At 44.7% G+C, this 27,489-nt stretch overlaps 2 protein-coding genes across 5 annotated transcripts in view; one reads left to right on the top strand and one right to left on the bottom strand.

The window, feature by feature from the left end:
• Positions 1-1,947: 1,947 nt before the first annotated feature.
• LOC306788365 (ubiquitin-like protein 7) lies at positions 1,948-18,997 on the bottom strand. 3 transcript variants are annotated; one of them, XM_079283866.1, is made up of 11 exons: positions 18,926-18,997; positions 5,182-5,362; positions 4,962-5,081; positions 4,778-4,863; positions 3,867-3,951; positions 3,722-3,779; positions 3,466-3,599; positions 3,294-3,343; positions 3,019-3,195; positions 2,759-2,872; positions 1,948-2,567 (listed from the first exon to the last, which is right to left on the bottom strand). In XM_079283866.1, exons 1-11 carry the CDS (start codon positions 18,992-18,994, stop codon positions 2,427-2,429), a joined length of 1,215 nt encoding a protein of 404 aa, XP_079139992.1. In that variant the 5' UTR covers positions 18,995-18,997; the 3' UTR covers positions 1,948-2,426. The 3 variants fall into 3 exon arrangements, with proteins under 3 accessions (XP_079139992.1, XP_079139994.1, XP_079139993.1); XM_079283868.1 differs by having other exon boundaries at positions 18,839-18,965; XM_079283867.1 differs by lacking the exon at positions 18,926-18,997 and adding an exon at positions 5,865-5,896.
• Positions 6,619-27,489, top strand: part of cd276 (CD276 molecule) — a 62,725-nt gene continuing 41,854 nt past the window's right edge. For both annotated transcript variants that reach the window (XR_013772600.1, XM_079283899.1), the window contains exons 1-4: positions 6,619-6,847; positions 11,193-11,288; positions 21,426-21,776; positions 24,069-24,365. Coding sequence is in view for 1 of the 2 variants with exons in the window: in XM_079283899.1 (XP_079140025.1) it covers positions 11,243-11,288; positions 21,426-21,776; positions 24,069-24,365 (694 nt within the window). In the remaining variant the exon portion in view is untranslated. The remainder of the gene's footprint in view (positions 6,848-11,192; positions 11,289-21,425; positions 21,777-24,068; positions 24,366-27,489) is intronic.

Below are 27,489 nucleotides of genomic sequence, written 5' to 3'. Positions count from 1 at the left end.
TATTCTGCCTCTCCGTCTCCTGCAGCTCTGTTCCCCTCCAGGGAAGCTCCATCAAGGGTTAAAGCACCTGGGATGAAATGCATCAAAGACGCCATTGTGGACAAAAAGAAGAGGAAGAATAAGAGCAAGGCTTGAAAGCAATGAATGGCCGTCGAGGCGATAAAATGGCCTCGTGTCCACCAGAAGCTCATTTCATATTCTGCTCAGTCATGCCAGGTAGAAAGCAATCTCAGGTAACAGACCTTATGTTAATAACACATGAGTTGCCTCCTTTTGAAAAAGACAAAAGCGGATGGAGGCCATTGTACCAACTCCATCCTCCTCCTCCATCCTCTCCTCCTCCTCTGGCACATTGGAGGATTTCATCTGGAGAGAATAGTGTTGGTATTGTTCTGCCCGTCTGTGAGGGCTTGATTGGAGCTTTTACACCATCTCAAAAGGTCTTCCATTGATGATTTATATTGGCTTAACATATTGCCTATAATGACATGGTGCAAAACCTTGCTCATTACGTGAACCCCAGGTCACTGAGTAGTTGGGCAGCTTCGACGCTCCGGGCTTTATTCATTAAGAAGACATCTCTCCACCGGTTCTTTAAAGGCATTTCCTGTTCCTGCTCAGAAGTGGGTGTCCACCACAGTGCCATTGTGATAACATTTCAAAATGGAAATAACACAAAGAGAAAGTCTCACAAACGTTGAGGGAGAATGTGACTCTTCACAGCTTTGACGGTGGGAATATACCTTTGGAATAAACAGAAATAGCATGTTTTTCATTATTTCCGCTCCGTCAAAGATCTTAAAAGTTGGTTGTTACTCCTGTGATTTTAGTGGAATGAATATACTCTCGATGGTTTTGGAATAGCCAGATCTAACATTGATGAAGAGGTTTTAAAATTATCGGCAGGTGCAAACAATACTTCATATAGTGTGTAAAGCAATATCAGTTCTCTCGTGACAAAAAGGGTGGATTTAATATCAGGCAAGGCCCTGAGAGATTACCTATAGTCAATACTACTCTCAGTTTGACGACACACTGGACCTGAATATGGTTTGCAATACCAGCTTTTCTATCCCATATGCGTGACGGCATCTCAGTGTTTCCATGACAACTTCACATGAATGTTCACAGTTTAGAATATCTTGAAAGCTGATGTGAGGCTGGTGATGGTAGTCTCTGCATAACAGTAAACGGACACAAAACACGACTGTAAATGCTGCAACACGCACAACATTTGACGCTTAGCAACAGAAGTACAGAACAGCAAGTAATGGACATCAATGGGAAGACGACTCGACATCACTCCTGCATGGTTGGATTCTATCTGGGCGAGTTGTCTCCTTTTTTAATTACCTAGAAAAGCAATGAGTTTTCATTTTTTTTATTCACCGTTTTTGTTGAAACCTTCAGCACAGTGGGAATGCTTTATTTTTAAAATACCCTTGGAGGCAGATGGAGGTGGAAATTGCCCGCAGGTGTGCGTGCATATAAAACGGTAATGGGGACAGACTGACACAAAGCGCTGTTTGGGTGCTGTGCTCATGAAAGGGCAAGCCGCTGATTGAGCTGTCGCATTCACAGATGCAGTCATAAAACTAAACAAGGCAATTACTGTAGATGGAGAACAGATAGCGGGGGGGGGGGGAAAGACAACGAGACAAAGCAAATGTAGCCTTCTGTAATAAGGCTGAAGGGGGGGGACGGAGGGGGCTCTGCTAATGTTACCAATGCTCTGACAAGCACAGAAACATCTCAGTGGATGTTAATGAACCTTTCACGTTAACTGCACAACTTCCTCTTCCACAGCTACAAATACAAATGTATCAACTGTTCAACAGAGATCACGAGTTGAAATTGAGGAAAGCTCAAATAAGGAGCACAATGTCTGCTCGGATGACGATGATAATCAGTCATGTCTGGATAGAAATGAACTACTGCATTGCCATCTAGTGTACAAATAGATGAATTACATCTGTTTTTTATTTTTTTTAGAGCCACACATTTTAATACTGCAACCCGGTACTTCTGAATATACGTTTGTACGATTCAAAAGTAAACACACAAGTAAAGAGTAATCTTATAATTGCACATCTGGATTTCTACACAGCTCAATAGAGCACTCAGACCGACTGGACCAATGCAATACGTTTCCAATCAATCCCTGTTAAACAGGAAGACAGGCTCAGGAGGTGATGCGGTAAACATAACTGCATTTATTATACTTCCTTTCAACAAGAAAAAGCTGTCATCAACATTGAGCTCAGATATGATACTGTATGTAAATTGGGTAAACAGGGTCATAATTAAAAAGAATATGTATCCTGTATGTCTAAAGCCATCATTTCTAATGTCTGGGCAATAGGATGCTGAACTTTTTCCTGCTCTCTCTGCTTTATGAAGGCCGTAGTCTGTGTTGGGGTATGAACTCAGAGTCCTGGGCCTCCAGCAAATATGAGCTCCAGTGCAGCCTGGATGTCCCCATCTGTGGCCTGCAGTGCCCTCAGCATCAGATCCTCATCCTGGATCCCCATGTCCCTGAGCTGCTGCATTTGGGACTGCCAGCGGCCCTAGCAAACCAAAAAACACATTCACTGAATAAGTATATTATCCAAAGACCAATCAGTCTAAAGCGCCAATCATTTTCCGTCCCGCCTCATTTTAGCCCTGCATAAATCATCTACCGCTATAGTGTATACCTAAGTGTATTCCCTCAATGAATTGAAGATGTGGGGTTTAGTCTGGGAGTTGACAGCCTCACCTGTAGAGCAGACATGTTGGAGGCTTGCAGAGCTTGCTGTAGAGCCTGGCTGAAGAGATCGTTACTGACTGGGGTCCCTGCTGGCATAGGGGCCACGCCGCTGGAGGGGTCCGCCTGTATTAAACACAGAAAAGAAAAACAAAAAGATAAATATATGTGTCAGAGATCCTGTTTTCAACACATATACATGTCTTTAATGTGCTAAATTTGTATCAGTAAATTCGACATTGTTTCAGTCGTGAAATGTAAATACACCTCACCTGGCTTGAAGTTGTAGGAGTGACCGCACTGCTGTCGGGAGTGCTGGCGAGGGCCAAAGCCATCGCCAGCTCGCTTTGCGTGATTGGTCGAGGGCCTGTTGCTCCGCTGTGGCTCAGAGACACCGGTCGGATTCCCGCTGAGCCTCCTGCTCTGTTGGAGGGACCTGCTGGGCTCCCCTGTTACACACACACACACACACAGAATTAGCCCCTAGAGCACCGTCAGATCTCACGTACACAATATCTGATGTTGAGTATCGAGCAGAGTGACTCACGGACTGGAAATCGTCCTCCTCATCAGACATGCCCTCAAACATGAAGCCTCCTGCCAGATAAAAAGAACATTTAGAGTGAAAACAAGACACTGGCGTGCAAGTAGCTGTCCCGATTCCTCTCTTGCTCGTCATCGATTTCGCTGTTTTTTACTGTGCGATCGCGCTTCCTCACCTGGCATATCACTGTAGGAACTGGCAGAGACATTGCGAGAGGAGCTGGCGCTGGACTGGGCAGGTATGCTGCCTGCCACAGAGTGCAGGACCAGGATGATGGCGTTGACGAGGGCTGGGTGGGAACTGATCAATCTGCAAAACAGACAGAAGAGCTTGGATGTGAATTTTGAATTACCTTCCACTTGTGTGTCTTCGCCGTATTCCCCCGATTATGCGTCGCATCAGAGCCAATGACAAAGATGAGCCACACTCACATATCCAGCATGTTAGGGTCTGTGAACTGCACGAAGAGATCTTTGTCTTGGAGCACCCCTGAACACAGAAAAGGGGCGTTAGGGGAAATGTTACTATTTGCATGGCACAATGAGATGGCATAAGAGACAACTTAGCAGGTCTTACCTAGAGCGACTGGGTCTGACCTGAGCCCTGGTGTAGCCACGATGATCTGATCCAGAGACTCTTTATTTGTCAGCATTTTATATACCTACGTGTGGGGAAAGACAAGTTAGTCCCGAGAGATTGTTTTTAGAACCATTTCTCTATCATTCAGCAAGTAGAAACATTGATAGAGTCCCGTTTTGTGATTTAAAAGGTTTCACAACTGATCCCATGTGCTGCTGACAACCAATATTGGATCAATATCAATACAAGTGAGTAGCTCATACTGTATACGCTTATGCACATTCTCATCTGAACGATCCCTCGGTCACACGTTTTAAGTATTCTAAATCTGTTTGTGGAAAGCTGCCAGTCTAGAACAGCTAAACCTGTTCCTGTTGAGGAGAACCAGGGTCCTGTTCTCCCATACCCTGAAATGCATCGAGGGGGATCCAATCAGAGGTAAACGGCTGTGAGCACAGGTGTCTGCACCCAGCGGACTGTGGAGGAAAATCCAATCACCCAAGACAAATAGTCTCAAGGTGTTTGTCCAAAAATGTGTTTAGTGCAAACACACAAATGCATTCCTACATCTGGCAGTGAAGGACAACTTATTTACCGATTATTTAACTTTTTACTGTGTGAAAGGCATGACAAAGCTACCAGACCCTACTGGAGAGAATGACCTCAATATAAACAACTACCCTCTTCTCTAGCTTTATGGCTACTTGCAAATGTGCAAATATGTATAAACAAAAATAAAGAGATATAAATACACAGTACATCTACTACCTTAAAATAATGTTCTAAAATTAAGCACCCAAGCAGAGCAAATGGGACATAATTTAAACAGTTTGGACCACATATTGTAGGGGGGGGGGGGGGGTCATGGGCAGCATGCATGCCCCTGTTTGTGTGTGTTTTCCACTCACTGAGTCTCTGTAGGCAGAGTTTAGAGAGTGAAGAGCAGCATGAAACACCCTGAACTCCCTGGCTGCAGTTGCTCTGTTTACAGGCTCTAGAAAGGAAACACACACATTCAGATCCACGCTTTTTAATTGCATTAACAGTACAGCTTAAGCTACATGTATTCCAATACTTAAATGACAAACATACCGGAATTGCTCACTGGCTCTGGCCAAATCTTTTTGAGGATGTGTAAGGTGGCTCCCGATTGAATCCCACAGGAATCCAGAGTTAAGTCGTCCTTAAGCTTCCTCCCACAGTGGACCAGCTCTGATACGAGACATGAACAGAGATGGAACATTTTTAAAACGCTGAAACATTTAATTAACAGCTGATTTATTGTGTTCAAACATCTGCAGCTGTAACACACCCATGAGTTCAGGATCTGGGATGGAGTCTGGGATCTGTGCTGCAACGAGTTGTTTTAAAGTAGCGATCCTGTATCCTCCAGGGGGAACATCCCCTGGCATCATGTCCGGGAAGTGGAAGGTGGATTTGGGATGATTCACCAGCTTCAAGGACAGGTGCCACTCTGAAGAAGTCATCTCCACCTTTTTCCACAAACAGAACAAAACCTTAACATGGTGTACAGATTTGATCAGTAATTACTGGAGTAAGACTGAGTCAGCTAAAAGCTAAATTGTATTATAGAATGTCACTGTCCTTTCATTTGAAGATATGTCAGATAAAATAATGATACTTGTATCTTTATTCAGTACCTCGCTCATACGTAAGAAAAAAAAACGTTAGACGAATAAGACAACGATTATTCTAGACTCTAGAGGATTGACTCGGGACAAAACGCATTTTATCCCCTCATTTAACTTTTTTGGGGGGTTTTGACATGAAGAGCGACGTTAGCAGACCTAACGTTAACCCCGGTTAGCTGGTTAGCTTAGCTAAAAAACAAACATACCGATTCGCTAAATTACACGTTTTCTATTCGTAAAGTGTGCCTGCTAAAGAACAATCACTTCATACACTCAAAAGACATGTCAAACATCAACACCACGACGACCACTGTCTTTGTAAAAGAACAGCACACTCACTCACCATTGTAATGTTGACAGTCAAACCACTTCCTGGTTTTAGTCACGTGGTGTACGTTACGTTTAAGTCCACTGGTCCAAACCGTTTTCTTTAAACATCCATGATCCAAACCAAGGAGTTTTTTTTTATTTATCCCTGTCCTTAATTGTATTTTTAACCATTGGCAATCCTAAATTCTCCCATTTCGCCCTCTCTCTCGCGCACATACACTCCTCTAGACAAAAATAGCATTGTTAAGCCAATTTAAATCACTGCCCCGGCTTTTATAAACACTGTGCCCGTAGTCGAACACCAGCGTTACCTATTTTGTTTTAAGAGTAAAATATCACCAAGTTCCCAATTTATTTTCCTGCTGCATATTCAAGATGTCCTTAAGTTGTCGCGTCTTGGTTAAACGTAATTTCATGCTAAGCATGTCACATTTGAGGTCAATTTAACTAAAAGTAGGCAGGTAAAACTGTGTGCTTCATCAACGGCATAGGCTGCAGTTGCAGTGATACGTTCAAGGACCATATGATAAGTCAACATCCAACTTATCAGATACAAAGAAAAATAGTTTCAGCTGTACAAAGAAAAGCTTAGTGTGATTTAAAAAACTCGCATTTGTAATACAGTAGAGTCTACTGTATGTGGTAATAAAACAAAGTAGATATCGGTGTGTTCACAAATGGTTAACCCGGGGGTCGGGACTCTCGAGTCGGTTTTCTCCCCTCGGTATGACATCACTGCTGGACAAAGCAGCAAGGAGGGGTTTCTGAGTGAGAACAGTCCCAAAAGCAATGCAACATATAACGTTACCCACACACTGGAAAAAAATACATACACAAGAGCTTTATCCACCGTCGAGACAAAGTACGAGCCCATCGGCAGCAGTTCTACAGCGCTTTGTTGTGAGAGGAATGAACTACTCTGGGAAATAACAGAAGAAGAAAAGAGTCACCGCCGCTGGATGCTTGGTGGTTTCTAAGTTTCGCCCTCCTAATATGGTAAGCCGTAAATAATGTGGTAGAGAGCAGAGCACGAGCTAACAGAAAGGTTATCATATCGAATTAAATCGATCACTTTGAACTTCCGTTATTGTCAAAGATGTTCAACAGCTGGCAGAGGAACCTCCGTGAGCTCAGTGTAGGGTGACTGTTCCGCATAGTTGGCTCCATTCATTGGCTCTGTGTCATGTCTGCTATTTAGTTTGTAGTTGTGCTAAGCTACACAGTAGGTATACAGTTTCACAGATGGCGCTATCATAACATCTGTGAGTGAAGTCGACTGCGCCCCCGTTTGACAGAAAGTAAACACTGCAGCAATTTAATCTGTGTAACGGGGACTTCCATAACTCAAGATGGTCACATGCAAGTAACAGTTCTACGTTTACATTTGGGCCAGCACATTATTTGCATAAATATGCAGGAGACGCATACTAAACACTATATTGTCAAGTAAAGTGTCCTGCTCCTTCTCCTGATTGCTGATCATGTAAAACCTCAAAAACAACCTATAACACTGCAAAAGTAGCATTTCAGCCCCAATGTGTGTGTGATGACAAATACATGATCTCATCAGACATTTATAATAATAATATGTTAAAATATAGATTTTAGTCATGTTCTCAGGTTTAATAATTGTCCTCAGGGGGGGGGGGGGGTTAAAATGTGGGCCATCACACAAGTCATATGATCAACAGGAAGCAGCATCATTTGGGTCTCCTGAAGACCAGTAGCAAGTTCTCTCACTCCATTTTTTAATTTTTTTTTATCACATTGTAAATATGACTGAGTAGGTCAGTCTCAAAGTGTAGTCCTGTTACCTAAATTATTTCTTAATGTTTTTGTGTCTTTTTTCAAAAATAGTCTGAGTAAATAATTTAGAGGTGCTAAGTGTTCTCATGCTTATTACCATTGATGTCACGTGACTACTTTTCCTGTATTTGCTCATGTATTTGTACTAAAAACTCAATCCTGTTACTTTCAGCCATGTTAGCCCACTCATGTGAACCATGTTCAGTATACCTCGTGGCCTGAGATCTAACATTACATTTGACAGTCAAACATGTGTGTTATTACAGTTCTGAAAAAAAAATAAACAAATGAAGTTTGATTTTGAAAGGTTACTGTATCCCCAGTCATGCATCATATGTTAGTCTGTTTTTTCTTTATTCTTTTTTTTAATAAATCCTCACTCAGTCAGTGCAATAACTTACAACTTACAACTAAACGTATGAACTTCAATAAGTAAAAACGTCTACAAGTATGCTTTCTTCTCTCTCTCTCTCTCTCTTTCTCTCTTTCTCTTTCTTTCTCTCTGTCTCTCTTTCTCTCTCTCTTTCTCTCCCTCTCTCTCCCTCTGTCTCTCTCCCTCTGTCTCGCCCTCTCGCCCTCTGTGGATTAAATTAACTGTATCAGAATAAGCTAGGGGACAGTGGTTCCCAACTTGAGGTTCAAGACCCAACAAGGGGTCACAAGACAAATCTTAAGGGTCAATAAATAATTAACACAATAGAGAAGTTTAGCTGACGTATAAAATAGATATTCCTGCGACACCGAACTATGCTTCTTTCTTCCTGGCCTATCACACACAGAAAAGGTTGGGAGCCATTATAATAGGAGATGCAGTGAGGCTGGTGCCTGGCCTCATGCTGCCCTTATCGCATGATAGTGCAGCTGTGGTCTGCTGGCAGGTAACGCTTCCTGTGCAATGTGTGAGGATGTTGTATTTACCGTTCGGACTTGTGTAGGAAATGATTCCTGACATAGTGGAGAGATAATGATGTTATTTTACACTGTACACAATGCCAGGGATGTGATTGCAGTTTGATAGTTCACAGTATTATTTAATCTCCATATTATTACACATATATGTCCAGCTGCCGTAAGGTAAAGGTTACTCTAAATTGGCTCCTGTGGCTTTACAAAAGTAGGATGTTGGAGTATCCGTCCCACTGCATACTGATCCTACACACTTCACTGGTGTTCAGAAGACACGTCGGCCCAGTTGTTGCTTATCAGTGAGATAAAAGTAGACCGTCTAATATACTGCGTTCTCGTTTAGTATTGCATTGCTGTATGATATGATGCATGGCCTAGTGTGAATGCTACATTTGAGTGTTAAAAAGAAAGTTGTCAAGTAAAACTTTCAGACAACATCTGACCCATAAAGCTTTCTTGAGAAGTTTATGGAGCTCTTCTTTCTTTAGTTTGACAAGCTAAATGTATAATTTGACGAATTGACTTGACTGCTATGGGGGAACGTTTCCCACCATGCAGTGAATTCAGTCACCCGAGGGCTTGCTCAACTCTCCCCACCGCTGCCATATGGATTTTGAAAGGCTCACTCTCGTCCCGTGATGCGGCCCTTTTTATGGAGCCGGTGTCTTCCAGGCTGGGAATGTCCCTATAGCCGAGGGTTGAATGGTTCCCAATGGTTTGAGAAGCTCGGCAATGGTGCCAGCCATATGCCAATGAGACATTTGAGCAGAAGGTCAGTCAGATTCATTATATTAATGGTGTTTAAGAACGGCCCTTTCGTCGAAGAGAAGAAGTGGACTCAAGAGCAGTACAGCGTCAGTAAAAAGACAAACTGTCAGATTTCTCCAAAGTATACTGCGACGGCGCAGCGACTGTGGCGAAATAGTAAATCTTAATGTTCTGTGATACCTCACAGTCATTTCTCTTTCCTTTGACCTCAGTAAGAAGCTTAATAATCCTTAGCGCAGCGTCAAAATGAAATACACTGCTGATTATGGCCCAAAAGCTGCCGACTGATCACTAAAGGATCTTCAAGACGTTCAGACTGTTTTAAACAGTCTCTCGGTGACCGTTCCTATTTCCATTTTAATGGTCTTCAACTTAAGGAGCACCGTTATTCGTTCATTTACTGAGCAGGTATTGGAATCTGAATGAAGAAGCAGCAGTAGTTTTGATATGTTGGTGTGATATAGTGATGGATAACATAGCTTTTTAAAAGTACAACTTTCAGTGATCATAAACTTCCATTTTAATTGTGTCATTATATTTTTGAGTTTGCGGTTTAAGTGCGGTCAGCTTCTTTTGATCTCTGACGTTGAAGTGAGTCGTTAAAATGTTGAATCGTTAAAATGAAAGGAAGAACACAGCGTTTACTTGCTGACACGGGGTCGGTAAAGCACTTGAGTCATTCAGTAAAATACTCTTTGATGGCTTCCTGGTGTCTGGACAACACGGGCACAGACTGTGGTTTGGTGTGTTGGCGCATTTCAGTTCATAGGACACTGAACAGATGTATTTACAGTAATCTTGGCCCTTCTGGCCTTTTCTTCGCTGAATATTTATGCGCATCTTTGAATGCCTGTGCAGTGAACGACCCACAGTCTTCTGCCTCTGAGGGTACATATCTTGGGAGATTCAGACCGTGTTACAAGCGTCTCTGTTGAGTTCGTCTCTCCGGCAAGCGAATGCCTTCTGAGAGTCCAGAGAGAGAATGGTGAGTGTTCTTTTATGGAAACTTAGTGATGAAGCTGCACTGCTGCCCACATCCTCTCTGCTGAAGCCATACATGGAAAAGGTTTTCGTTCAGCCGGAGGTGGAGCTACAGCTGACATCGAATATGATCATTTATATAGTAATAAAACACCCCAACTGATCTGAAGACACTGCTGCTGAGAGTAAAGCACCCGGTATCTACGTACGCACCCAATCTGACCATGTGAGAGGCTGAGATCAATGTGCTGAAAGCAACACGTAGTCCACGCAACCTTTCCCCAAGATTGACTCGTTTCTCTATAACACATTTGCCATCAGGAGACATGACGTGAATAACTGACCACAAGGAAATGAGTGTAAAGAAACAGGAAGGAAGCAGAACCACGTGCTCTTGTGCTAAGAAATGTCGTCACACTAGATGCTCACATTCTATTCTGCTTTATGTCTCGCACATTATAACACAATAGAGTTACCTGGAGAAGATATGCAGTGACTCAAATGTCCGTAGAATCTTTCTAGAAACAGAAACAAATAGTGACCTCTACCAATCTCTCTGAAAATGATACCTCATCAATGTTTCATGTGAGGTAGAGCGGACGTAGACGGGGAGAGGACAGTGTTGTCTGCCTCTGCTCCCTCTTGAAGTCGTGTTTTCCCCTTTAGAAAGCAGAGGATGACTTGGCTCAGCTGTTTCCTGTCGACTTTGGAAGGAACCCTCTTGAGAGACAAAGCAAGCTGAGACAGACATAAAACTCCTTTACGTCTCACTCCTTAATCAGCCTTCTGTCCACTTCTAGTCTTATATTGTACTGCTGTTGTGTTCCATGTTATTACAGTCTTCCACCTCCTCAGACGTCTGTGTTTTCCCCCCCTGCAGCGCTGTGTCTGAAGAAGTTGACCTGCGGTTCCAATCCACCCTGGAAGAGCATGCTGTCCCTCCTGCTTCCCGCAATGCTGACCATCCAAGCAATGGGTGGGTGTCGCCCCCGCCTCTGCCCTGCCATTAGATCAGAGTCACCGCGCTGAGCAAAACAACAGCTCAAATGAGGCTACTCCCAAAAATAATGTGCCAATACTTTAAAAGTTATAAACCCTTCCTTGTTTAAACTTTAAAGCCATCCAGACAAGTGGACAATGAACATCGTCTTATTTATGTGTCGACGCCCTGCCTCAGGGAGTAAAATAGACGCATTTTTCATTTTTAAGTTGAGTTTTTACAGGGTTACAACTGTGTGTGTGTTTTATATATTTTTGTGATAATTCAGCTTGTAAAACAGAATAGCTTTGCCCTTTTCCAGACAGGTGAGGAATAGATCTTGGGGCTAGGGTGAGGCCCTCGATGAAAAGTGCTAAAAGTGCAGTTTTTCCTGCTGTGACTCAGGGAGGTCATCCTCTTATATTTATAACACCGGGAAGCTGGCTGGTGGTTGACGTAGCAACTGAGGAGTCATAACTCACGCACTCAAAAGTTTTACTTCAGTAGAAAATAGTGCTCGAAGAAAAACTTGAGTCATCGTAAAAAAAGAGAGACAAATAGCCTGTGCGGGCCTGATAAGGTCTCAAGACGCGGTGAATAAAAGAAGGGGAATTGGGAATGTCAAAGGAGGGATCGACAGTGCATGTATTTTAACACCAACCTTTTCCCAGTCGGTGTGTGGCTGACACATCATGCAAACTAACATATTATAGCAAATGCTATTCCTTTATATTAATGAGTAGCCTAAAGAAGAAGGAGGAATTTAGCTCTAAAAGTTGTTTTTTTCTACATGCCCAAACTGGACTCTGTATACTAGAAGCTACATACAACCCACAAAGTTCACAAAGAACTTTTATCGTCCAAAACACCATCATTTCAAAAGAGCTATTTTTCGCCTTTTCTGCTCTCGCTGGTTGAGCTGACACAACCTCCTATCAGCCATCAGTGGCACATTTCAATCTTGACTCAGTGGACATAAGTGTCTCCGGTGGTTCATTAGGGACCTATTCTCTCTCCCAGCACAAATGGGCCGGCGGCCTGCTCATTACTGGCTGTGTGGCGTCCGCAAACTCGCTCCCCTCACCGGGAGGGAAGAAGAGGAGGAGGAGGAGGAGGAGGTGTCGGGGACTGATGGAGCTCTTTAACTCGCGGGTAATGGGCTATTGTAGCTCACACCATGATTCAGTTTCTCTCTGCTAACTGGAGCACTGAGTGAATTAGCTGGAGTCGATAGTTTCATGCTATATGGTCTGCACATGTGTGACATTGTATGCTGACACAAAAAACACCACTTGCTCATTGGAGCTGATAGGACTCAGTGTAATATTTGTAACTGTGCCGCCAGCTTCAAAGAGTTTCAGTCGCATTTCGGAGCAATACAGACAAAAACAATCCCGCTTCATTTTTCATTCTGAGTTAATGAATATTTGGAATGCAGTGGCACGAACTTGATCAACTTGTGGGCAGACAAATTAATGCAGAGTCTTATTTTTTTATCTGTTTACGACAACAGTAATTATCTGGGTAACTAATTAAAGGTCAATTTGGTTGCCTAATTAAAGGTCAATTTGCTGCTGTTGGCCACCCAAACAGAAACCCTACAGACTTGTGTCAGCTGTGTGTGTGTGTGTGTGTGTGTGTGTCGATATGATTCAGGGTCTCCCAGGTCTCCAGGTCCCTCCCTGGCTGTCATCTTCCCTGTGTTCAGCCGTGTCATTGCTCAATAACTCCTGCAAGTGGCCATATCAGTAGACCCGATTACACTTTGTGGTCTCTGGCAACGCGCTTCCTATCATGACAACAGTATCTGTGGAAGACAAACACAAGGACAGCGCACGACAACGCTGTCATGCCCGACGCAGCAACGTTGCCTCTGTAGCTCCCAGCTGTATCCTGACTCAGTAGTCAGATGATGGATCATTCTCTGGGAAACCTCTCCACGATGTTGCTCGTACAGCGCTGCACAGCTGTTGTGTCACTGCGGCAGGCAGGAGGCTTGTCTGCAAGGGGTTGTTGTGCTTGTGCTGAAATGCACTATTGAAGATGCCGAAAGCAAGAAAAAAGTGTGCGTCTCCGGCCCAGTCTGGCTTTGACCCTTGACACCGCTGGTTGCTTACAATGGCTCAGGTTTATTTTTTACCGCACTCATTATAACCCGAAGTGGCTACAAAATGTGTGAAATGTCATTGCATATGTACAGTAATGACTGAACAGTAGCATCCTTGGCTCACTCCAGCACGGCACACAGCAGTGTCAGCCAGTGGCAGAGCTAACGGGAGGCTGTCGAGCTAATTGCTTGTTGTTGTCAGTCTCTGTTCAGTTAGCGCAGCTGCTCGGCTGCCAGAGCTCGCCGTGTGCGGCTCTTAGCACCCAAACAATGGAGGAGAATTACATTCATGCAACTGCAGAAATGGAAAGCTGACCCAATTTCCCTCCCAGTGATGGGGAGCTGTAAGGTAATTCAAATTAATGAGCATAATTGGATAGATTACATCGAGCATAGTAGTCAGCAGGCACACATTATGGCAGGGCTCCGGAGCGTGAAAATAGCCCGCTCATGCCTGCATCTCTCTGGTGTACTTTTTAAAGGTCTGCTAACTATGAATGCCCTCTTCCTGTCCTCCTTTTCTCTTCACAGCAATTGATTCTGCAGAGAGGGGACACTTTAGCGTGTGCAGAAATTCAATTTAGGGTTATTACCCCATATCGGTGATGTTCTGGCTAATTTGATTGCGTCCAGTGAAGTATCCTTTTAAAAACAGTCGAGGACAGGCTCAACAAAGATTGGTTTCGCCGCAATGAATACGTAATGACCAGTCTCCGTTGGCTCGCCTCTGTCTCACCGGTTCCCAGCTCTGCCTTTTCTCACAGTGTGCTCATTGAAACTGAGTGCATTTACCCAACAAGCGCCTCATGATTATTTCAACAAGTCCTAAAAATTCCGCCTCGTGAGATCGTTAAAACATTGATACGGTTAATATGCCGAGATTGCAGTTCCGGAGGGGAAGAGGGGGGCCTGGAGCCATATGTGGGTCTGTTGTGTGTGCCCAGTGGGCTGTGATGAACTGGTTGAACGGATGCCGATCTGTGCTTGGAAGGCATCGCGGCCTCACTGACGAAGCAACACAACGGCAGCTGACACAGGGAGACACCCACCCGGGGAGGGGGGGGGGGGGGGGGGCTCTGTCATCGAGACGACGCGCAGCTTGCGACGAGCTGACCCGTGCTTAACCTCGCATCGCTCCTGGTGCATGAAACCATGAATCAGCAAAGTATATGAACCTGTGAACGCGCTTGAAAAATCATTTTATAAGACAGCAGATGGTAACGCCTGCCTCATCAACTCTTTCTGCCTCCTCTGTAATGATGAGCATGGTGGATGTATGCCATTAAGAGAAACTAGCTGCACTCAAGTCAGATCTGACATTATGACCCTTCATTTTACACCACGGCGCTCACCCCCTTTCCATCACCGGCCTCCCGCTCATCAAAGGCTCTCTGTCTGTCTCTCAGGTTCGTAAAGGCAGAAACGTGTCCTTATCTTTCCACTGTTCGTCAGCCGGCCATATTATCGGACTGCGGGAGCCCATTACCAGGTTATTGACGGGAAATGAGATGGCATACATCTATGAAGGAGGCACGACAGAGGGAGCAGAGATAGGGAGCGGGAAAAAAAGGGGGCGAGAATAGCACAAAAGTGAGACCCTTCTTGATTGATGACATCGCTATCTGCCATCACCTGTATTTCTCTCTGAGTGAGGGCACTCACACTCCATGATGAGTTCCTGCAGCAAAAATGGGAGAGGAAGAGATTATGTTCAGAGCTTAATGTTGAAAGTGACCCCTTTACACCGCAGAAGGCTTCAAGTCTCACTTAATCTCATCCACAGTGTGCCTCTTCCACTGAGGTGCCATTTAAAAAAAAAAAAAAAAAAAAAAAACCTTCTCAAGACACACTCTTTTTCAGATCGCAAATTTTCGGACCAAATCATGCGTACTGTGCACGCACTGCCATCGCTCCGTTTAATGTTTTTTCCAGATTATTTTTTCCGAATGGGAGTATTATGGACATCTGCTCCTGTCAGCATGGAATCAAAAGCTCGGCTTTCCCCTAAGACTTTTACAGGGATTGGTTATATCATAAGAATAATCGGTATGAAAGGGCTCACGGATCCTTTGAGCAAAACCCTTTGATGTTCAGGTGGTGCAAAATGTCCAGAGTGAAAATGAGTTGGGCTGCAGTTCCATTCATCAACAGAGGGGGGCAGCGTTGTAAAAGCATATCCCCTGCTGCTTGTCTGCTTGTCCGACTGAGCCCGACTGTCATTGCGGTCTGTTAGTATTGCACCTGTTTACTTTGCTGTGTCAATATCGCCCCCTCCAGTGCTCGGGCTCAGTTCTCTCTATGTGTGACATCCCAGTTGTTCTTCCTTCCATGTCATTGGTTTCCACGTGGTTTGAGCGAGACCCTTTAAACATGCGTACTTATTGTATTTAACAAACCCAAATGATTGGGTGGATATAACTGTTCACCGGCTGTTATTGAGTCGCCATTTCTCCCTCCTATGCGGAGAGGCTTTGTGCGGCTGTTGTTGGTATCGGACTGAGTCAAGTTGGGAGTGAAGTTGAATTGCTTATTGAGCTGGAAGGCCATGAATTTGGTATTAAATTGTTCAAATGTATGTCTTCGTGTGTGCCGGGCATCAATGTATGAATCGCAGCTGAAGTCAGTGAATTGTGAAAATAATCCTTGCAGATAGCTCTAGAAATGACTAACTTGAATAAATCTGCTTGGCTGTTGTTGGCGTGTGTGTGTGTGTGCGTGTGTGTGTGTCGACTTGTGTACCTGTGTACTAGTGCCGCATACACGTGTGTGTATTTGTTTATTTGGCTGTTGCTGGTCATGCTGATGGGAACCTCTGCCCCAGAGCAGCTTTGTACCAGCATCTCCATTGTAGTGTCAGAGTACCTCGTGTCCAATTCCTCCGACTGTGTTGCTGTGCAGCTGTCAGGAGTCATACAGGTGTGGAATATCAATGCATTCTCTGGCCTGTGGGAGTCTGTTTCTGCATGAAATCAAGTGTGGCAAGGTGTGTGCGTTCTGGATATTGTTCAGAGTTTATGGATGCTGATACCGCTGATGAAAGCCAATGCTAACTAATACTTGTACTTGTACCTTGTTTCCTTTTTCCAGCAAGACTAAGACAATCCTTTGCGATACTTTATGTTTACTTCTTGTTACTGCTTCCGCACAAAGTGCAAAGGCGTTCCTCTCAAGTTGTAAAATCAATAAACAAAAGCAGAACTGAAATAACCATAAGTTAAAAATCTGACTCGCACTCATACTGAACTGATCATTTCTGGCACGATTGGGTATTTTGAAATGCGGAGTATTTGTTTTTATCACAGAAGGGATAAGCTGATAGAGTGGTGCAATGATCAACAGTTTGATACAACTCCCTACTACTGGAGCATGTTGTGGCTCTAGTGAGCTGGGATATAAATGAAGGATGATCAAAGGAATTATTTCAGCCTCTGAGAAAGACTTTTCTCAAGTCCTTTCTATTGAATTGCTTTAATTTGAGTATTGTAGGCTTGAAATGTGGCCGTAGAAAGTTTATTTTCATGTCAGTTAACGGATTCTAAACGTAGCCAGTTTCCACAATGGGACAAAAACCAACAAATGACCATTAAATAGTTCACAACATTCATTTTCTCATACATATTGTTGTCAATCTCTGTGTCCGTTGGACTTATTAGTGTGTTTATGCTACGCTGTGAGGGAATGTGAGAGAAAATATGCGATCATTTGGCTCCACTTCTCGAGTATCATCCCTAGGTGTGTGTACTTGTGTGTAAAACAAGGTGTGCGAGCACACATTCCTACGTCTGCCATGTGTTGACACACGTTTAGCGGCTGCAGGATAAGAAGTCAGAAAGGGTCGGTGTAAAAATGAGTCGATGGAATAAGGATGCAGCTCTCTGCACATTCTGCTGTGCCACACATTTGCCTGCTTACGGTGCACATTTGTGAGTGAGTGACAAGATGAAAGTGAGTTACTTCCCAGTAATCAGTGCACACTTGCCGTTTAGAAAGTCTTATTTACAAGATCGCGCATTGTGGCTGCAGTCTGGTTCGTTACTTTGTGGTCTATAAATCCATGTCTTGCCTGGATCCTTGCGTCTGTATTGCATTTGATGAGTCTACATTCATGTGGTTCATTTGTCTTTGTTGAGTACATTTAAACTTTCCCAATGTGCACGGTATCAGCACAATAAGTCCGAGTTTTGCAAAGTATAAAGCTGCTGAAAACCCCAAATAACAGAATAATAACCCAGGCGTCTATGACAATGTCCACAATGAAAATATACAAATACAGCAGAATACATGTAAAATGAATGTATCCCTACTCCTCTCATTGAAAGTCTACCATGTCTTTCTAGCCTGTCATTCACTGAAAACATTAATAATTCAAGGTTAGATGATATATGTACAATTTTTACGATAAATAAAACATGAATGAAAAGACAGACTCACAGATATTAATGTCACAGTGTCCCAGTAGGCTTTGCCGCAATACCAGTGCGCCAGAACTAATATATTTGAATGGCACGTGGCCGTTATTGATTCGTTATTACTACAGCTCTCTTCCTGTAAAAATGTAAAAATGTCCGCCATGAAAAAGGCATGTTAAGGAGGCACCGACCTTACCACTTACCTCACTTCATAGTGATCATACAGTAGCTATTCAGTTCACGTATGTTGTTATTTTAGTGAAATACAGAGAACCTGAGCTGCGCCTGAGCTTTAGATATCATCTGTTCAGTTTAGATGGAAGTTTGCGCAACCGTAAAACCAACACAGGTTTGTTTCATTTAAGGTGTGCGCATCACATCAGTCAAATAACTGCCTCGATTGACTGGTATAATCTCACTCCAGTTATCTGATTTTGGGAACATACATACGAAATACAAGATTTTATTTACCAACAGCCTCGTGAGTCACCCTGCACGCACCCTCCCCTGTGAAAGCTGTGATCCTCCTATTCGCTGTCTGCTTGCATCCTACGCTGTCTCTGTCTCACACTCAGCCTCCACACTCACCCCACTTGACCCAGCTAGCATCAGTTTTCACGATACCAATAACATCGCGGAGGCAAATCCAGCAGCACCCATGCCTTGCAGACCCGGGGGAACGCAAGATGGAAGGAGGTTTGATGGTGACAAGGTGGTGTGTACTCTTGAAAGTAGAATGGAGAGCAGTGTGAAGATCACTTGCAGCCTTTTTCTAGCCAGCCCTCCGCCTCGCTGCTAAGCGGGGCCCGTTGCCAGCGCTCGCGAAGGCTGGTAATGAGTTTATTTCATGTCGGCTGTGAAAGTGCCCGTCTCTGTCTCGCAGGCACTCAAACAGAGCTGAGGCCCATAAACACAAAGTGCAGCGTGTAAATCCCTACAGCCTGACGTCTCCCAGCCTGCCCTCTATGGCTTCTGAGCATCTCTTTATCGGGGGAAAAAAGGGAGAAGGGAGAGGTGAGATCCCCACTTACCCCTGAGAAGACACCGCGGGCCTGGCTGCAAGGTGCTGGCCCGGCCCCCTTCACCTTGTGTTGTAATCTTTAACCTCTTCTACTTACACTTGTCTCTTTGGAGAATGCCTTTCTTTTCATGTTCGAGAGCAGACCCGAGGAGAGACGATCAAACATGCGGCTAGTATACCGAGCATGCTGTTTGGTGCAAACGGCAGCAGCAGATCAAAAAACAAAAAACAGCCAAGTGTGCGCAGTGATTCACTTTGGCTTGTGGTATTTCACCTCTGACGAATAGGACATCAGATGCGCGCTTTCCATGACGTCAGCCGGCCTAGCTTGCCCTCCTCTCCTGTCCCTCTATGCATTGCAAAACGCTCCCCTTGAATTTTCTCTCCAAGTGCAGGTCGGCCGTCTCTACACAAGGTCCCCGGGTAGAGCCGCGGTAGGTCACTGGTTTGAAAGCAGCAGTGAGTGGAGAGATGTGGAATTAGAAAGGGGGAGTTTCTATCTCTTTCTCCTCTCTGACATGGCTTTGGTCTGTGTTGAGGGATTAGTGGGCGAGGCTCTACCACAGTCGCTCCCTTGGCTTGTTTCCAGATATTATCTTTAAGTGTGAGGTCGACACTCGCCTCTCTTTCTCTCAGTTTCCCTCCCCCCCCCCCCCTTCCTGTATGAACTCAGTGGTGTGAGTCATCCCAGGCTGCTCGGGGAGTGATTTAATTGCTCTCTCTCCTCCTCCTTCAACATGCACGTCAAACAGAGGGCTGTCACTGACCCTCCACTCCTACAAAAAAAAAACCCCACCAGCAACCTATTCATTACCGCGAAGGTTGGGCCACCTCCAAAGACAGCATAAATACACACTCCAGAAAATGTGCTCCGTTATCCCTTTTGATGGCGGCACAATACCGCTCCTCTCATGCTTTGCCTTGATAACTCTTCTGGATTGTCTGCCGTGCCGTAGCCCAGCGGAGTGAATGTGGGCACAACCCCCGCAGCACCAAGAGAGCTTTTGTAATCGCAGTAAAGGGAAAAAAAGACTTCTAAAATTGAGAGCATCATTTTCCTCAAAGAGTAATACCCCATGATTGTTTCCCCGATGTATCCTGCTTCTGTTTTCAGGGGAAGCATTTATTGAGAAGGACACAAAAAGTGGCCATCACTTACTTACATGATTGTATACCGCGATTATTAAATGATCTAAAATACTCTTTTCACTCTGAAAAGGCGGAGCAGTTTGGGCCCGGCACCCTGTTTTAGATATGGCATTCCTGTGGTATTTGTACAGCAATCTGTGCATTTGTCTGTAGCACTTTCTGCACTTGGAGTTGACCAATAGGTGGCACTGTTCCTACAGGACGAGCAGGCTTGTTTGTGGTGTGATGTGGAGGGGCTACCTAGCTGGGAATGGCTTGAATGTGATTGAAAATAGGTCTGCCTTGACTTAGCAATACCCGGCCATATATGAACGCTCTCAGGTGAAAGACTTGTTTGTTGTTGATAGGGAAAGCAGTCACTCAAATCTCCTCGACAGCACTTCGACATTGATGCTGGCTGTGTGGCTGACGGAGCTTAAAAATGGGTGAGGAGGCTAAAATGCCACTGTGATTATAACAATTAGAGAGGCTGAGCATAGAGTAGAGTGCATTGCTCCAGGGGCCGGCTGACTTCTTTCCTCCCCTGTGATAGTGATGAGTGTTTCAGAGTTGTATAAGAGCAGGCAGGGATCAATGGAGAATGCTGACTCTTGAGAATACTATGGATGTACTCTGGACCGCCTGAGATGGCTACTAATTCAGAATGATGATGTAGTGTACTATTTGCTCTCTTGGCCTAGTCTAGACAAACAATACACACAAGTGCACACACACACACACACACCCAGAGATGCACAGAACAAAATTTGCAGCCTTTGTGAAGCGTTTTTGAGAGAAGCAGAGTCACTTTTCATTCCTACAAAGGCACACACACACACACACTCAAGAGTTTTGCTGAAGTTATACCCCACCCCACAACATATGTTTTTTTTAACCTTTAACGAACAAACAAACAAACAAAAAGCTACACAGATGTTGGTGCTTTCATCGCTGAGTTTCGGCACGCTGAGCCATCGCTAGGAGGCAAAGCCTATAAGAGCGCAAACAACGTCCTAACGCTTACCGCCAGATCCCTCCTCTTCTTCCCCCTCCTCTTCTTCCCCCTCCTCTTCTTCCCCCTCCTCTTCTTCCCCCTCCTCTTCTTCCCCCTCGCCTTCATCCTGCCTCACCTGCTCCGTGCTAACATGCTGCACAAACAGAGTGGATGTTTCTGAAGCAGGCACAGCATATATTTCAAAATACTGCATTGATGATTTTTTTTTTAAGGTATTCAAATTTGAGTAGGTTTCAGTCTGTCACATTTCAACACAGCACACTGAATTACTGCTGTGATTCAGTGAATACTGTATGTTACCTGACATTTTTATGACATACCTGACATTTCTTTTAACATGCAGCAAAACACGGCCATCTCTAAGTAAATAAAAACACAATTATTTTGTCATTCAATTCAAGGATGTCAATCTTTTAATGAGCATTACTCATATGTCCCACCTCCTCTCTTGTAGCTGTGATGGAAGTGCTCGTCCCGGAGCAGCCAGTGGTGGCGCTGCACGGCAGGGATGCCACACTCAACTGCTCCTTCAGCCACGCCAACTCCTTCAACTTGTCTGATCTGAGCGTCTTCTGGCAGCTGACGGACACCAAACGCAGTGTGCACGGGTACTGGGGGGAACGCGACCAGCTGACGGACCAGGCCGAGAGATTCGCCAACCGTACCGGCCTATTCCCCGCTCAGCTGGGCCTCTGCAACGCTTCGCTCCTGCTCAGCAGGGTGGTGGTGGCTGATGAAGGCAGCTATACCTGCTTCGTCAGGGTGCAGGACTACGACAGCGCTGCTTTGCTGCTGCAGGTGGCCGGTGAGTCCAGCCGCGACGTCCACGACACGTGTAGAACAAGATCGACACGCACATGGCCACTTGCGACCAGTGGCATATAGAAAGTGGATACACACAAAAACACAAGCAGGGACGGACTGCAAATTACCTTCAGCTAGACAGCTTCTATGAAGGTCATTACGTCCTTTTCCTTTTAGAACATTGTTTACTTGTATTGTTCCTGTTAAATATACAAACACACACCAAGACTGACTTTAATCAACATTTATAATTGATATTCACTTAAATTCTCTTTCACAATCAAAAAAGTCACAAAACAGGCAACCGTACGCTCATTATTTACACTTCGCAAAAAATTCCTGATGTTTTACAGATGAATGATGAATTGAAATACATAGAAAAACAATTGAAGGATGAATTGATGATAAAATAATGTGTTACAGCCCAGGTTTTTATTTGCATTAATTCCCTTTTATAGGGACATTCAAGCAATTTAAAGTTTGGGTATTCACAAGAGACAGATTCAAACATTCAAGCCCTTAAATCTTGACCTTTTAGTCAGGGGGGGGGGGCCGTGGTACGGGTGTACGGGTTAGAATCCGAAAAACGTCTACATCTCCCATGATGCAACCTATTAGCATATTTTGTTCTGCTTTTTCTGCCTGTTAGCGGCCCATATCTTCTAATCTCCACACCCCCAGACTGTACTGCAGGCTGTCTAGACTTTATCTACAAGCACAAACATTGGTTGACTCCAGATTCATATAAAAACACAACACTCGCACACACACACACACCACACACACACACACACACACAGGTTTATTGTTTTAAAGTCCAGGATAATTATAATGCTCCCATAAACATATATATGCTCTTTAATTGCAGAATGATTGTGTTATAGTTTCACTTTACACTTGAATTGATCGTATTGCAAGTGATTTAACCTCAGCACTTATACAGACATATACACTAATAGTATGTAGTAAAGTGTAATATGCAATTACCGATGGAGATGGTGATTCATGATAATTTCCTCTCTTCTCCGTGAGTAGGCGATAAATAGTTTCCTCGGGGCTGTTGAGCAGTGTTTTTGGTCAATAAGCACTGTTTGTGGTCTGTCATGGTCAATATCTGCTGACTTTGATTATTAGCTGTTGTTCGGGTCAATCAGCCATCACTAACATCTTCTCCGCCGTGTGACTACATCTCTCGCCTTCACAGCTGAGAGCCTTTTATTTATTTATAATGATGCTGTGTGCCTTTCCTTCCCTCTCCCATTTCTATATCTGTTGTGAGATTGTTCCTGTATCCTCCAAGGACGGATGTGCATTCGGCAGTGTTAATGAACAACATTTTTTTTGTTTTCCCTCCTGGCTTGGGACAGAGAAAACAATGTCTCCAACAGTGACAAATTGGTTCCATTTTATGCGATTGAATTTATAGATGTTCTATTTTTAGCCAACATTTACGGTGAACATTGTCGACTTCCTTCATGCTGTGCTGGAAGGAAATGAAAGGATCCCTCGCTGGATATCTGCCTGTCAGTCAAATGGACAGCTGGGGAAGTTAGTGTGTACCACGCTAAATCTGTCTTTGTGTTGAGAGTCCACTTTTCAAAAAGCAGCTCAGGCAAACTTCTTTAATCTCGCCCTCAGCTCCACCCCATTGTTTGCTGTGCAATGATTGGCTCTGGGAATACAGCAGCCTATTTCTCCACCACCTCTATACTCGTGTTTTAGCTCAAGGGATTGGAGGAGCGTGATTTCAGCCGAGGCGGACAATTCACCCCTCACCTCCACCCCGCTACGCTCTTTTCCATGTTATCCGCTGAGTCGCCCCAGATTTCTGGGCCTGCCAGTTTCATCCGAGGCCTGTCCACCCCCACCTCCTGCCTTGCACCGTATTCCCTTTCTGGGAGGGGCTCGGCGGTCTGGGTCTCGAGAGAGAGAGAGAGAGAGAGAGAGAGAGAGAGAGAGAGAGAGAGAGAGAGAGAGAGAGAGAGAGAGAGAGAGAGAGAGAGAGAGCAGCATTAAGAGTGCAGCGTCACGATGTGCCACAGATGCTGTCTGTGTCTGTGGGATCTTAAGCACTGTGTTATGCTAAGCTCCCTAAATATAATTAAGAATTTAATGGGAATCATGTCAAACAGTTCCCAGGGTGACTCTCACTGCAGATACTTCAACTAAATTCAGTATGTGTCTGATGTTCCCTTATCCCCTCTCCAACCTCACCCACCCCACACCTCTTTTTCTCCCCCCTCCAACCCCTCCCCTCCTCCCCCTCCTCCTGTGTACTCTTGCCTTGTTTCAGCCCCGTACTCCAAACCCGTGGTGACTTTGCAGACTGAAGCCAACCTGCGACCAGGTGATGAGGTGGCCCTGACCTGTGTGGCCTACGGTGGTTATCCTGAAGCTAACGTGATATGGAAAGATGGGGGCGGGCGCAACCTGACAGACAATATCACCACTTCATTGGTGGCCAATGAGGAAGGGCTGTTCACGATGACCAGCGTGCTGACAGTGGTGCTCGAGCCCAATAGCACCTACAGCTGCGGACTGATCAATCCACTGCTGGGCGGCGAGGGCTACGCCTTTGTCACGATCACAGGTGGGTGTCGTCTTCGTCTCTCTCTCTCTCTCTCTCTCTCTCTCTCTCTCTCTCTCTCTCTCTCTCTCTCTCTCTCTCTCTCTCTCTCTCTCTAAATAGCTCCCAGGTCTTCCAATCAACGTTGTCACCTTCATTCGGTGTGCAAAGTAAACAAGCTAATATTTACTGGCTTCCTGTAGTTTTAGAATGTTACCAGCTCAGGCTAATCTTGTTCTCAGTCATGCATGAGCAGAGTTTCTTATTATGGTTCTGCTATGCTTTTTGTGAATCAATCCATCAATCAAAGTTTTATGCTGTTGAGACTTTTTTCTTTGTCTTTCTGTTTCCTGCTGAGAGTAACAGTTCAGCTCCAACCAAATGAATGAGAAAGAAAGAAATGTCCAATTATGGTTCAATAAGCGAAACCCATCGGTTCTTTTGCGTCAGTAAATTAGATCAGTGGGTGATCACGTCCCTGAATAGGGTCATTACAGATTTCAGAAGGCAATCCAGTAATACAAAGGAGACAAAAGATTGCGTTCGATGGAGTGATTGGCGTCGTAGCAGCTGTCCGCAGGAAATGTCTGCCAACTAGGAAGTAGATTGACGCGTTTGTCATTCTCTGATTGTTTGATGTACTCTTTAGCTGGGTGTGTGACAGTACCGAGGTCCAATGGTCTCCTCGACCCGCCCGCCCGCCCATGTCCCCCTGGTCCTGCTGGTGTACTGTATGTGTTAAGTGCAAGGAGAGTGCCGTGTAAGGTGGGCCAAGGCTGGGTCTCTAATGGGAGCAGCACTGTGTGAAATGGCTCATAAATAAGTCGAGGTGGCCTGTGCCTGCTCTCTGGGCTGGAGCTGGTGCTGGAACTCGGGCTGTTGAGGCAGAGGTCAGGGAGTGCTGCTCCACTGGGCTGGGAAATGACTGTGCTGTCTGGAAACAGGATGGCCGATTGGCAAGTCAGGCTTGCCGGACGGCTGAGGGAGGTTGGCCTTTCGAACAGTTTGGTCGGGCCTCTTTGAAAACAGCACAGATAACCAGTCAGAGGGGCCATTGGGGTAGTGGAAAGTCACTCAACACACAGTGAGAATGAAATATGACCGCAAGGTACCAGTGGTAAAGTAGTCTGTGGCTGCTATTACCCTTTGACCTTTGCCAGATTGATGCACTACTTCAGGTTTGGTTGAAATTGATATGATCTTTTTATTACCTCCCAATCTCCGTTTTTGTCTCCTCTATTTCCCCTCTACAAGTGAAACTCTCATTTTGAAGAAATGTTGATTGAGTCAGCTGGATTGGTCATTTAAATAGTCGTGAATCTTTGTCTTTTTTCGGGGACGGCGAGTCACTGTGAATCAGTGGCAATGACGTCTCCAAGTTGGTCTTTCCTTTTCTTCAATCCCATAGGGTTTCAAATCATGCATTTTGAGCCAAACCTTTTAACTCCGCAGGTTGGTTCCCCAATGGTGGACAATTTGACAACTCAGCAGAAACAGTTAGTTATATACAGTACCAAAGTTGAATCATCTTGTATATTCTTATTAGATGGCTTCACAGTGCAAAACATAGTGGCTTGGTCCTCAGGGATGCAATAATGTCATCATAGTCCAATGTCTCTGTCATCTCTCTTTGGAATACAAAGTAGCTACAAACAGTTAAGACGACTTGTCAGCATGGGTGCCCTGCTGTGCTGTGCTGTGCGGAGAACAGGCGTTCTACCGTTCACATTGTCATAGCCAGTGTGATAAGAGTCTAAACTCCCTGTGAGTGATGGATTGGCAGCATTCTTCTCTTTCCTTTTTTTTTATGTGCAACCCAAAAACTGTCAGTTTTCTATAATAACCAAATAGTGTGTGCTGTGCTTCTAAAGCTTTGCACTGTTTAATGTGGATGAGAAACACCTTGCATTGCCTTTCTGAGTCCCTGATTGTGTAGTACAGAATGGGGCTTTCACCCCGACCAGATCCTCCAGGCCCCCCCGGCCTTTTCTTCTTCATGGTGCAGATGAACTCTCTCTGCGGGAGCCATCTGTACTACAGTAGGAGAATTTGTGGAGTTTTTTTTGTGCAGCTCATCATTTCAGTCAATTTCTCAGCAAATTTTCTGTTTCTATCCTCTTAAATGGGAGGATTTGATGCTTGTCTCTGTCCTACATGATGTAAACTGAATATGGACATACAGTCAGACAGAACAAGACATTTGACATTGACACGCTGCCTTGTTCTGTGGGAAAATGTAACGTCCATTTTCACTATTTTATGAAAGTAATTGCTGATCGCAGCCCTAACACTGGAAGGATCATAGCCGTGTATATAGGCTTTGATTGTCATCTCCCTTACTCAGAGTGTCATGGTCCTGCTGTTCCCCAAACTTCAAAAAATGAAAAGGAATTGGTCAGAACAGATCCTGTCAAAGAAAGAGTCCAAGAGCAAAACCAGCCAAAAAGCGTGGAGTCATTGAAGTGTGATGAAGCAAAGATTGAAAGAGGGACTGTGATAGGAACAAATCCACAAATGAAGTGGGGGAAAAACCTGCTTGATGATGGCCCAAGTTGTTGGTAAACACGCAGAAGATTTACAGTGTGTGCTGTGATAAAAGGGGGGCTTGTTTGGACTGCAAATGTAGTTGCATTTGTTTACAACAGCTGGTGTGTGCTTAACAGCTTCTCTAATTAATTTTGACCCAGCAGAACTCTTCCGCTGTGGAGTAGCAGAGTGTGGAGTGTGCCGAGCTTGAGTTGATATGGGGAACACGCTGGCTCGCTGTATGCACTTCCAAACACACAACACCGCGTGCCACACTCAGGAAGTGGAGAATCCTGTGCTATGAATGGGTCAAATCTGCTTAAAATTCCGAAATGGACTACGGGAGGGAAGAAAAAGAATGCACAATGATGGTAAGAAGGTGAACGAGCATGTTCAAATGACACACTCCCCCCCCCACAATCTCCGATTGAAAAATTAGCATGAGTCATGCAAATCTCCCCCCCCACGCAGAACCAGAGTTTGACAAGGTTAATTTTGAGAAACTGAACCCTTTACACACACTGAGCCGAGCACTATGTGGGCTGGCATGAGCCACCTTTTTCAGAGTCTGTGTTAAGTGACCCGTGTCATTCTCACCTCTTTTGTAGTCACCACCCATTTA

The sequence above is a fragment of the Melanostigma gelatinosum genome (assembly GCF_949748355.1).
Source record: "Melanostigma gelatinosum genome assembly, chromosome: 2".
NCBI lineage: Eukaryota > Metazoa > Chordata > Actinopteri > Perciformes > Zoarcidae > Melanostigma > Melanostigma gelatinosum.
The sequence above is the reverse complement of the archived record's forward strand: the minus strand, read 5'-3'. Positions and strand labels throughout refer to the sequence as shown.